Source organism: Sprattus sprattus, assembly GCF_963457725.1.
Source record: "Sprattus sprattus genome assembly, chromosome: 16".
NCBI classification, from domain to species: Eukaryota; Metazoa; Chordata; class Actinopteri; order Clupeiformes; family Clupeidae; genus Sprattus; species Sprattus sprattus.
Genome location: NC_137914.1, coordinates 12,745,940 through 12,759,553, shown reverse-complemented (window position 1 = coordinate 12,759,553; position 13,614 = coordinate 12,745,940). Strand labels below are relative to the sequence as shown.

General features: G+C 40.7%; 1 protein-coding gene across 1 annotated transcript; it reads right to left on the bottom strand.

Moving 5' to 3' along the window:
• Nucleotides 1-1,484: 1,484 nt before the first annotated feature.
• On the bottom strand, nt 1,485-12,422 carry ptk6b (PTK6 protein tyrosine kinase 6b; the record flags this gene model as incomplete). The annotated part of the gene is made up of 8 exons (XM_080854211.1): nt 1,485-2,082; nt 2,248-2,401; nt 2,597-2,778; nt 4,657-4,815; nt 8,674-8,842; nt 10,227-10,387; nt 10,674-10,795; nt 12,019-12,422. 8 exons carry the CDS (start codon nt 12,420-12,422, stop codon nt 1,898-1,900), a joined length of 1,536 nt encoding a protein of 511 aa, XP_080710337.1. The 3' UTR covers nt 1,485-1,897.
• Between the last annotated feature and the right edge of the window lie 1,192 nt (nt 12,423-13,614).

Below are 13,614 nucleotides of genomic sequence, written 5' to 3'. Positions count from 1 at the left end.
GCTCAGTGTGTCACACAGCAGGGTAGGCTACGCCACAAAAAGCTGCCTCTGTGGGCCTCTTTCTCTCTCTCTTTCTCTGGGATGGGTGCCAAGCTCTGGGGCCTGACTCTCCACTTGCCGGCCGGATTGTAAGGAGCTGGCTGTGTGCTGTGTGTCTGAACATGGACTGGATGGAAGCGGTTTTCCTCAGATATGCTGCATCATCACTCGAACGGTCTCGTTCTCAGCACACAGCAAGCACACACACATACACTGTCGCTCACACACCTCTCTCGTGGTCTCATTGTCACACAGACAACAGGGATTAGGGTGGCAGAGGTTCTAGTGACTCAGGAACACCATTCTGGGCAGCCCCTGAGCGACTGACCCATTTTTCTGTAAGTAGACCCGGAGGCTATATCCAGCCACTGACACGGAACTTTTGTCATGTATTGTTGAAAGCATGTATAGGCTATTACGACAGAACACACAGATTAACACACCAAATCGACAACGAAAAGAGTAAAACTAGTCCAACACAACAGCATAAAATGTGCATTTCATCAACCATGTGTTTGAACAGTTTGTATTGTTAAAAATACATTATAAATAGCTGCCTTCTGCTGCCAATACACTCATGGCGTGACTAACATGGCGCTGGGAAGTGGGCCAGAGGTGAAAACCTTAAAATATCTCACTTCCAAAATGTAGTCCCTATGTTTGCTGTTATGGCATGTGATCAGAGAACCTTAGTAGCCTAGCAAACAAGTAAGATCCAGATTAACAAGGCAAACACAAACAACACAGTTGGCACTCATAAAAGCTTGCTAGCATGCTAACTGCTGTTGGCGATATAGTTGGAAATGTCTTACTGTAAAAGCTTTTCTGATATTTTTTCACGGGGTGGTCCACAAGAGATACATAGTAGGCTACATCACCTGGGCGGCTGATGGGAACAACAGGTCACATGTCCATATTATACCATCAACATTAATTTGAAGATTTTGCCAAAATGATCTGTCAATATAAACATTAGCTCAAAAAGTTGTAGATTACTGTGTAGTGTTGCTTCAAGGTCTTAAATGATTGGATGGAACAATTCATAACCGATTAAATGGTCCAGACATGGAGCTACATTTAAAAGATATTCAACAAAGTAGGTCAAAGACCATAATCTGAGACAAAATATTTGTAATCGAAATTTATTTATATAACCTGAGAAGGAGAGTTCCGCAAAACTACAGTAATTTCAAAGTGTTTTCAAAATGTCTAAAATACCGTGTTATAACACCAGCACCCAGGATATTTTTTTTAATAATAATAATAATAATAATAAAAAAAAAATTGTGGTTACAGTCCTTCAAGCGACCCCCAGTGGCTATAACTAGCAAGGTCATGTTTGCAGACCTAAGGAGCAAAAACAGACCCTTGGCCATGGACCAATATGAACAGTTTCTAAGTCGGTTAAAGAAATGAATGAACATGGTTAAACCCAAACACACTCAGTATGGGTTTATCTTTCAAAATATAATACAAAACCTGTCAGATATTCATTGATATTTATGGCAAGAATTAACTGTGGGGCATATTTCACTGCTTATCAGGCATCTGAAACAGCTTGCACAGGCAAACACTGATACACCATCAAATGGCATAAGCCTCTCAAGTCTTCAATACAAAATTAATAACACACCTCACTGTTCTTTTTGGTACACCAGGAAAGAGAAACTCAAACCCATGTGACTGTAACATAAAACACAGATTTATGTTACTAATCACATGGAACTCGGTTTCAAACACACAGGAATGTTGAAGCTTTTCCTTGACGTATGCTTTAAACTTTCCTATTCCAGCGTGCAACTTTGTTGCCCTCTAGTGGTGTTGAGTGGACATTGCATCCCAAGTCTTTTAAATATACTCATGCCAGTTCATAGCGGTTGAAGTTCTCAAGGTCAGGCTTCAGGTCTTTGAAACTCGGTCGATGATCTGGATTGGCACTCCAACAAGAAAGCATGATGTCAAATATGTACTTGGGGCATTTTGTGGGTGCGGGCATCCGATAACCTTCCATGATGTGGTCGTACACTTCATTAGTGTTGAATCCTAAATCATACAAAAATATCAAGATCACATTTCAGCCATTCATACTACAAAAAGATGAACACACCTTGTGGGATTTCAATGCAATTTAAATGTAAATGCCACCAGGATTTTGTACCCATCACATTGGACTACAGTACATATTAGGACAGAAGTTGTCAATTTTACCTGGATAGGGCACTCCACCATAGGACATTATCTCATGGAGGAGGATACCAAAGGACCAGACATCTGACTTGTTGGAAAAGCGCCCGTGGCTGATGGCCTCCGGGGCACACCACTTATAGGGGATCTTCTTATCATCTGACAAGTAGAAGGGATCCTGCAGTTGGAATGGGACAAGTCATTGGTTGAAGATAAAGAGCAAAATAGAATGGAGGACAATTTGCTGAAATTAAACATACAAAGCTGACACACAGAAACCGGAACAAATAACAAATCTACACAAGGCCAGCTAGCGACTGAAATACGTGGCAAACATAAGCGTGCCACACCATAGTTAACTACACCAGCGGACCTTGATGATCCGAGCCAGGCCGAAGTCAGCCACTTTGCAGATGTTGTTCTCTCCCACCAGGACGTTGCGCGCTGCCAGATCCCTGTGGATGCTGTTCTGCGACTCCAGGTAGCACATCCCGTCAGCCACCTGAGCTGCCAGGTCGACCAGACACGCACAATCCAGCGCCGTCCCCTCTTTACCTGTAAGGATGGATAGGAGAGGGGAGGAGGGGTGAGGGAAGAGGAGAGGAGAGGTTGATCACAACTGACTTCACACCCTAGGCTTAGTTCTAAATACTGCATGGGCATACTTCCTCAAACAATGCGTGGGAATAGTTCTACATACTGCGCTTTTGGTTCCCCTGACTAGAAGGTTTATGAGTTTAAGAGGGTTGTAAACTCATTTGCCAGCTGGTTTGACACCACTGAAAAAGTGTCAATCGACAAACCTGGATGCCACCTAACAAGACTAATATTTACATATGGACTGTGGCTTAGATATGGCTTATCAAGAGGAACATGTAGGATGTTTTCATGAAACATTTAACATTATGTCAAAGTATGTTACACAGTTGATGCCATTATCATCAAAAAAACAAATGCATTTATAGCTGCTCCTCACAAAGAACTGTTTATCAAAGTAGTATTGTAGTAGTAAAGTAGTATTTGAGTTTATGAAAAAGTTACCATTTAGGTACGGCTGTCAAGCGATTAATAAGATTAAACTAATTAATGACATGCTTTCTGATTAATGATTGTAATATCATCGCATATATCAATTTGAACACATTAATGGCAAACAACAGATACTTTAATGGACTTTAGGCCTATTTAATGAAGAACACATTTTCTTTTTTCCTGACTTCCTGATTGTTTGTCTAAAACCTCAGTCAAATGGAATGTTTTGTCATAAATAGTGTCACTTTGCTATTTTGATCATGAACTGCTGTCTACTATAAGGTTTTTGTTTTGAAGTATGCTAGTTTAGAGGGTTTAAAGGTAGCCTATGTTTTATAGTGCGCCAACAACAATTTGGATTGTCTGAGGGTGCTTTACAAAGCCAAGAGCCTGAACCCTTGGCAAGGAAAAACTCTCTTTAAACAGGAAGAAACCTTGAGCAGAACCCAGCTCGTGAACCCACTTCATAAGGTGAGACCCATCTGCTTGGGGCCAGCTAGGTAGAGAAACAGAAAAGGGAGGGCAGGAGGGAAGGGAGGAGTGAAGAGATGATTGATGAGATGATCCATTAGTCAGGATAAAACATATTAGCATACATTGATTGATAGTGATAGAAGATTGATAGTGATGAAAATGGAGAGAGAATGTAGAACAGCAAGGTGGGTATACAGTACTCATAAGGTCACGATTACAAGGATAAGCAGAGCTACGGAGCAAAAATCTATTGCAATGACAGCATTTGTTTACATCACAGATAAATAGACACAAAATATGAGATGTAGCATGTAGCATAAGCAGAGCAGTAATTGTGCATAACAGTTTGGTGGGAATGGGCAGCTGTAGGCAGAGGGCTTTCCCCCCCTCAGTTTCTGCTTTTGCATGCTTGATGAGGAAAATAGTATATTGTATAGTTGAATGGCAGTTATGGTTAGAAATATTTGACAAATTATCTTCGGTGATGTATACAAATAATTCCAAGATGAAGCTGTAGACCTAACATCTAAACATTGATGCTTGCTCCACGTCAAAAGCGTGCCATGGGAGAAATATGAACTGTTACCACAACACAGACTGCCCACTATCATACACAGTAAAAGAAGGGCCACTATTCAAATCCATCCAATATGGCTGATGCAGAGTGGTTTACGTATGGGGCCACAGGGCATCATAGTTATTTTTCTATAATAATGATTTCGAAATGAACGCTTTATTTTGACAAACCTAGTTTTAAGAAAAACTGATTTTTTTTTTAAATTTCCCAATGATTCCATTCCACTTTTATAGATAATAATAGAACTCCCAATACATAGATAATAATATAAATCCCAATACATAGTATATACTTATCACTATTTGTCATGCACTGAACAGAATCATTGGGTGGGGTGGACACTAGCTTACCTCTGAGGAAGTTCAGCAGATCGCCCTTCTCCATGTACTCAGTGATGATGTAGTATGGCTCGGAGGAGGTGCAGATGGCGAAGAGGGAGATGAGATGTCTGTGCCTGAACTTCTTCAGGATCTGCACTTCCCTATGGAACTCCTGCTGGTTCAAATTCTCTGAGAGATACGTAAATAGATGGAAAAAAAGAGGAACCGAGTAAGAGACAGAGAGAGAGGGGGGGAGAGGGTTAGAGAAAGAAACAGAAGACATTATATGAGAAAATGGAGGAGCGAGGGAAAAGGAAGAAGAGTATTACTAGATTAAATTAATAGATTAGATGGCGGAGGTATGCATCTTGTTTCTTTGAAAATACATATGAACAGTGTGTGTATGCATGTGAGTGTGTGTGTCTGTGTCTGTGTGTGTGCATGTGTGTCCGTGTGTGTCTGTGTGTGTGTGCATGTACATTTTTGTGTTTGTATTGTCTTGATATGCGTGTGGACAGAGAGAGCAGACTTCCATAGGCGAGCAAGAGGATAATCCTCCCTGTCAGTGCTAACACAGAGTGTGGGATTAATGTATGAAGAAGGTAAAAAGGTCCCATCCCCTGTTCAGAGTCCTTAATCTCCTCTCCCAAATCCCAGGAGATTAGGTTCCATTTAAGACTGTAAAACAGGCATCTTCAGGGACTGTGTGTGTGTGACTCAGGATGTCACTGTTACAATTATCTGACCAATTATTAGGGCATTTATTGGTCTCGGAGAGCTGTGGATTTGTTGCTCAGATTTCACTTACATTTGGTACACTGGGAAAAACGTATCCCATTTCACGTTCAGCATGGCAAGTTTGCATTTTTGTACATTATTTAAACTTCTCTGGCATTTATAGTTGTAAGAAACATATATGTACAACCTATGGAGAACATTAGATCCTTGGCTTCTGATTATTTTAGTGGAATTATGTGTTGTTTCAAACCCTACTGGCTATGAACCATACTGATTATTCTTACATCAGTGCTCTCATTAGGAAGTTCACATCTGAAAATACAATAAAAATTACCCATGGGAGAAATGTTGATCTACACAATATTTGTTAACAGAGAAAACCTGTCCAATTACCAGAAGCTCTACACTTCAGACTACTATACTACTACTAAATACACATATAATATTTACTACAACTACTCTGCACTAGGGATGCGGCGGTATAGTGGACCCACGGTTTGGTATGTATCACGGTTTTTGGGCCACGGCAACAGTGTGTTTTTGCTATCTTCAAGACGCTGTGCCTCTCCAAATTTGCTTCTCTCTGTCTAGTGGTACTCCGTGGTCAAGCTGGAGCTGAGACCATTTCCTTTCTCTTCTCCAGCTCGTATTTGCATACAGAGCGTTGAGGGAAATTCTAACAGCCGCCAGAGAAGAGAACGCAGCCAAGTAAGCAAGTTTTGAAAATGATATGAAATTGACAGTTGTATACTGCAGTTCACATTTGCATATTGAACTATAGTGGGCACACCGAACGATTGAACAATATACATTTACCGTTGCATCCCTACAGCTGGACATAATAGACCACTGCCTCTCAATGATTCTGCTCTGGGTAATTCTGTTAAGACAAGTACATATTGAATAAATGAAGACAGGCAAGGTAATCACTATCAGACTTTAAAGGTGAAAAGAGTAATTTTTGCTGTTTTGCTGAAAATGCTTCTGGACTTACAATCAGAGGTGGGTGGAGTAAGCGAAAGCTGTCAATGTAATTACTTGAGTAGGAGTAAAAATGTATGTCATTAAAATGAGTACTCAAGTAGAAGTACTGAGCAACTTCATGATGATATTTTTTACAACTAGGCATATGCTCTAAATTTAAAAGTGGGGTTATGCCCAAAATATAACATTCTAAAATGTTTGTATAATAAACACTATGCAACATAGCCAACTGCACATTCAAGTATATCACATTCCAAATAAACAGAATAAAAAAGGAAATAAACTACAAAAATAAATTGTAGGCTTAGGGCTGCTGCTGGCCATTTGTATGCCCTACGCAGAATGGCTAAAGAAAGAAAGAGTGATTCGTTTTATTAAATGCTATAAATGTGAATCTTTTGTGTACAAAAGGCTGCTCCCCCAGCTGCATCTAGCTGAGGCACCCTGCTGTTTGGGCCCTCACAGGACCTGGGGTGATAACCAGGTCAGACCAATCAGACCATCCCTAGGTTCTGTGGGGATCATAAACAGTGGAATTTCACACCCCACGACAGTTTCAAGGCAGCCCCCATACGTTTGGGGACAGTTTCGAGTCTCCCCCTGAGGCATGTTCTAACATGCCTCTCAGCCCCTCTCTGGCCTATATAAGGCCAACCCTTCTCCAGCCATTGTGTGGGAGCAGAGCTGGAGGGAGGAGCATCAAGGAGCTGGAGAAAGGAGCATCATTCAGAGACATTCAGAGACATTCACTTGCCGTGCGTCATAAAACCACAGAGTCAAGGGTGGATATGAGTCAATTACAATGATAATCATATCCATGGTTCAATCACTGATTCATAGTTGAAAACGAGTCCTTTTACATGGATAATCGTAGTCATCATTCATTCATCAGTCTTCTATGTCCATCCTGCCATTCAAGGCTTGAGTGTGTGTGTGCAATAAACATCAGTCAACTTTGGAACTTTGGCATCAGCAATTCTTGTTCTTACTTGACACACCTGTGGCGATTGACACTCACTATTCAGTTTACCAGCTATACAGTCCTTTCTGGGGATTCATCAATATCCCCTATTTTATATTTTGCATACTTTATATGCAAACAGTAACACAAACGCCAGTCATACAAATGCTAAGGCAAACAACTAAAGAAAATAAAAGGCCTTTACCTTACGGGATATACAGGTATTGTATTATTTATTCAGCTGGAATTGCAAATAACACAGTTTGCTCATCCTTACCGTGTATCATTTTTTTAAATATACAATTTAAAAAAAATGTTGCCAACTTGATGCTGTTTGATGATGCATTGATTAATGGTGTATTGCCACTTTAATGTTTAGTTTAGGCTACGTTCCCAAATTCTGACTTTTTACCAAGATGATAAATGGAAGGACAGTTTTTGCTGTGTATAGTTGGGACATAGTTGAAGTGATGTGAATAGGCTACTACAAAAGAATGATTGCACTAAACGAAATGGAGCTGTGTTTATTGAGTTCAGTAGTACTAAAAGTCATGCTATGACTGAGGAATGACAGATCAGATGGGATGCTAAAGTTACATCTGAAGCAGGGGCCTATGTGTTAACCAGTCTTATAATATACCACAAACTCGCAAAATCAAATGCTGGCCAGCGTTAGCTTTTTGCCCCATAGACTAAGCTAGTAACAATACATTTAGTTTAAGCTTTCTAACATCATTTAAACTTGGACGTTTCTTGACATTTCTGGATCCAGTCCTACAATGTGCACACCGGCTTTCAGCACATTTTCCCAACGATTTCCACTCAAAGACTAAGGTTTTGGGGTTGACTTCCATAGATTTCCCTTGCTCAATATAGCTCTGCACTGACCTACGAACCATTTATGTTTATGTAGCCAAAGCAGTCGATTTTGTAGGCTAGAATCTGTGCATGTGTAAATACAAATAACTTAATATAAGAGTAGCGAGTCATGTGTAGTCTAATGTACCCATATACTAAACATACATTTTTTTATCGTAAATGTACTCGAGTAAGAGTTTAAAGTATTCCACAATAAATGTACATTAAAGGTACATGTAACAATGATGACATAACCCTTAAGGCTTGATATGTCCCAGTATTTTACACAATATTATTGTGTACTTCACATATTTGGTTTTCTGTTTTGATGCATTTTGATGCATTTGATGCATTTGTTTACATGCCTGCTTAGTGATCAACAAATGCATGCCTCAAATGCACCTGCACCTTTAATCAGGGACTCTGCAGGAGAGACATGAGAAGGACACACAACACAGAGATTCCCTTAGAGACACAGACAGGCACCTTCAGCACCCCCCACTCACCATTGTTCTTTAGGATCTTGATGGCAACATTGATGCGATTCTTCCACTTTCCCAGGAAGACATCCGCAAAGAAGCCTGTGCCCAGTCTGTCCTCCAGGGTGAACTCCTCCTTGGGCAGCTCCCACTCGTCCACAGTGGTGTGGGACAGGTCCAGAGGCTTGGGCTCTTTCTGAAAAGTAATGAATAGCCATGAATTCAACATTCACATGCTCATACATACACAGGCAAACTAGCAAACTGGTGGTAAGATAGACAGAAAGGAAATTAGGGTGGATGTTTCACAATATGTGGTAATTGAAGGCAGTGAAGCAAAACTCAAATGCACTCAAATACACATGTGTACAGACAGACATACAGTATTTTAGGGAGTTGAGGATGGGTAGAAAGAGTCAGCTTTTTAGTGAGGGACACTGCTTTCTTTCACTGTTCAAAGTCCAGTTCCCTATCGATGGTGTATGAACCAGTCTAGCTATAAAATGAAATGGTCACCATGGCAATACCGTTACCACAATGTGGAACCACATCCTGTTTTTATTTCTCTTTTAAAATGTACTGAGAGAGAAATTCCCCGGAGTGGAGAAAGAGGATAGAGAAACACATTCATTTAAAAAGAGATAGAGTGCAAGAGGATAAAAAAAGAAAACTTTTCTTCTCCTTGGATTATTTAGAGCTGAAGTACTGTTCCCCACATACAAGATGGCACTAGGGCCCCTTGAATTACAGATGATGTGTCCCAATGTTTAGAATTGAAAACTTTCAGAAAGTGAGATAATAAAGACTATTATTACTTTGATGCTACAGAACCTGGTTACCTAAATTGAATTACCGGAACTACGTCATCCGTGGTTTAATGACCATGCAAAAAGTTTGTTAGAAAGACAATTCTATAAATGGAGACATTTTCTTATGCAACAACATGGGGCTAGGTCAAAATGAACATGGGCTTTTAGCAGAGCTGACTGTGCAGCCTCACATTACCACAACACTCAGTATGAAAACATGACAAGCATGACTCTCTCACTCTGAGAAAGAGAAAGATGGGAGGAGCAACCGGGGAATAGCAGAAGGCACTGGTGTAAAACACAAACACTTTCCCTCAACTTGGGGATAATTTTGTGTAAAGTGGAGTCTCTAAGGATTCCTCACCTATAATAACCTTGATTTAATCTACGTCCCTAAAATCTTATGAGCCATGATGAGGTGCACTTTGAATTGTTGAATTACAGCAACTATTAACAGTGAGGAAACCTGGGACTGCAAAGGGCCCTCGTGGACAGGGTTTTAGGAAGAATATGGGTTTTAAAAAGTGTTTGAAGCATGCAAATAACTTTGGCTATCCCACAGGATCTGCCAGCGTTGAAATCCCCCCCTTTCCCTGTGATGTGATGCTGATTACAGAACCCAGAACATCCCCAGAGATCTCAGGTTTTCTGTCAAACTATCTTTTTTGGTAATGCCTATCAGGATTTAAAGTCAACGATCTAGTACACCAAAGTACATTATTTCCAGCAATACAAAGCTGAATGCAGTAGTATCATGACTCCATCACTCACCCTCACACAGGCCTGGCCCAGACGTTCCACTGAAGCCAGTCGGTGGCTCTTGTAATGCTCCACCAGCTCTTGCAGGCTGGGGAAGCTACTGGTGCGGTCCATGTAGAACTGCCCATCCGTTTGGTAGATCTTAAAGTGCCTTGCACAGTTGTCTACCTTGACTGTGTATATGGACAGAAGAGAAAATAATAATGAAGGGGGTTTTTAAATAGGTTTTTCAAAAAAACAGCTTTTGTCATGAAAGATTTCAAAAGTGGAAGTGGTAAGCTGGCATGAGAATCTCTACACTGGCTGTATTTTCTTCAGTTTTTGAGAAATAGAGAGAGGGCAAACCTAAATTGACACATATTTCCTTCTCTATTGTTTCACCAACAAATGGCACATAGATGACACACACACACACACACACACACACACACACACACACTCGCTCCAGTAATCCCACACCTGAAAGTACGTGGCCCACATTGCCAGTTTCACTGAGGCGAATGAGGTAGGCGCCCTCACTGTTCTTGTGTGACATCAGATGATTGAGTGCATCGAAGCGGCTCATCTTCCCGTAGAACCACCTGAGGAACACACAAAACAACAGTCATATCGTACACATATGTACACATGAGAAGTAATATTCGTGCACCAGAGCAAGAGAAATTCAAAAGAATAAAAGGTGCGGAAGGAGATGGTAGGTAAGATTACTGTTAATTATTAAACTCAAACCATATTGTACATTTCATTGGTGACAAATACGATTTGGTTCTATGTGAAGTATGACATGACATAGTACTGTTCAGAAGATCAGAAACAAACATGTCAAAACAAAGAACAACATTTTTTTTTTTTTTTTATGTTCTTCCTTGATGAATAATTTGTCTTGGAACTCCACTCTCCTATACTAAGCTTGTGCTCAGACATATCATATTACACCCACTCTGTCCTGTCACATCCAGCTAGCATGCCAGCATTGCATATTAGTAATTTTGAGAAAGAGGGAAAGATTCTATGGAGATTCTACTGGCTCCAGGTCAGGCAGTCCCCCAACCCTGGTACATATCCAGGAGGATCTGGGATTTTGTGACAGGACAGCAAACTCCCAGATGCACCCAGGTCTCCATTGATTAATTAATAATAGAAAAAATAAGGAGCCAAAAAGGCAGCTGAATCTTACTCTATGATCAATGTTTTTGGCTGTACTGACAGTTGGATGATAGGTACAGCTTCATATTGGATTTTTTTTGTTGAATATATCACCTTTTCGAGAAAGATAATTCCAGAACTTCAGAAACGCTCGCACAAAAACCTCTCGAAATAGGCAATTTGTAACATATTTCTAACCATTACTGTATGAACAAATTGTTGTTAAACTATACTACATAAAATCATTACAGTTGACCTCGAGTAATTTAGACTCATTTAGCACAAAGCGTGTAATTAATTCGATTAATGTTTTGAATCGGTTGACAGTCCTGATCTAACACATCACATTTCAAAAGATAGTTGGAGGAAGTCGTTTCCGCAACATAACAGAGACCACTATGAAACCAGTGGTAACCAGTAAGCAGATGTTTGCGAAACAGTAAAAAGTCTGACATGGAATCTGATACATCAGGAACGTTGAGTCTGACAAACTCCTGTAATGCCAATGTCACAGCAACTTTGAGCGCAACTGACGAAATCCCTCTCATCATGTTTAACACCATTTAAAATGTTCCGAAACTGTGACAGAGCCCATTAAAAGACGAAGAGGCCAAATGTAAAGCCAATTAGGTGCGTTTGGATGAAGTCAGGTACTCACGGCTGGGCGTCATCGGCCTCTCCACTAGCTAGGTAGTTATGTGGCACAATGCCCGTTGCCAGTGTGCATCCATTCCTGTCAACTTTTCGGGCAGTCCACCACTCGCCCGTGGAATCGATGACTTTGAATAGATCACCTTCACTAAAAGATAGCTCATCCTCTGCCCGCGCTTCGAAAGACCAAAGAGCCCGGTAGATGCCAGTCTCCGGACTCAGGCTAGGTTGAGGGGCTCCATTGAAGGAGTGCGTCGCGTAACGCGAGGTATTATTCACCGAGTTATCCATGGTCCTGGAATCCGTGTCTTCACACTTACTGGAACTTCTTCCGTTGTCTTCTGATTTATTAAACATTCGAGCCCATAATGCCTGAAGGCACGGACACATTTTTAGGCAGGTTTCACCCATGTGATAGTCCAGCCAGTAGGCGTAGCGCACTAAGGAAAATAAATAAGAACAACGGAAAGAAACACCTGCTCATCGGGTTAAGCGTCCGAGGCATCTGTGGAATGCATTTGGTAGACTGTCAAAACTTCCTTCTGTCAACCCCGCCTACATTGACATCTCAGCAGGAAGTGTTAAAAGGCATATACCGTATAGCCTGCTGCTGTAATTGTATTAAGCCTGATCGCTCTGAAACCGCACACAGACCATTTTACATTCTAATAATATCAAATGGTATATATAGATAAGTAAGTTATGGCTCTTAAAACTTTTTAGGCTGTGTAATTTACAAATAACCTGGTCACTCATCAATATCTTCCGGACAATGACAAGAAAATACACTATATAGAGGTACTTGTTGGTCAACATTTATTGAAAAATATTATTTTTATATTGACAACTCATGACTTGCTTCAGAAATTCGATGGCAAAAGCAAAATGTATTTGACATCTTCAGGAAGACTAAAAGTCATTTTAATGACACTGGTTGCAACTTTGGAAAAACAACAAATATAAGGAAGAATCTGATTGTATGGCTCCTGTGCTTCCATTAATAGTCCACATACATGTACTTTCATTTTTAACACATTAGCATTGCTTCACTGATTTCATTATTCATTAGTAGATATAAGTTTATAAAACCCTAATAAGGGGTCAATTAAGCACTTTCACCACCATATGCAACCATGCACAAACCAACATGCCATATTCAGCTACGTTTCCTTAATGAAGTCTCTAAATGGCTAAACTCCTGCTTTCCACCCCAACACAGAAGAGTGTGAGTGTGTGTGTCTGTGTGTGTGGTGAGAAAGTCAGTTGGCACGTGAGTTCTCTGTAAACATTAGCTCTCTTCTGATGACCTGTCTGCTGGCCTTCAATGCTGAGTGGAACAGGCAGAGACTTCGGCAGTGTAACACTTACGCTTCTGCCTGAGGTCCTCTCTGTGTTCAAAGGTACACTCCAGTACTAATGGGGTTTTTGAGTTCCACGCCAAGCACGCCACTGATTACAGCCACAGAACTACAAATTCTGTATGTCGAATGCAAATGCCAAACATCTTCCCAAAATGCCCGGCTGTATGGCTTACACTTGCTCACTTCTTTCAGTCTGCATGCAACTAAAGCTACTCTAGTGATGTAGCAGTGTGCGGTCCGGT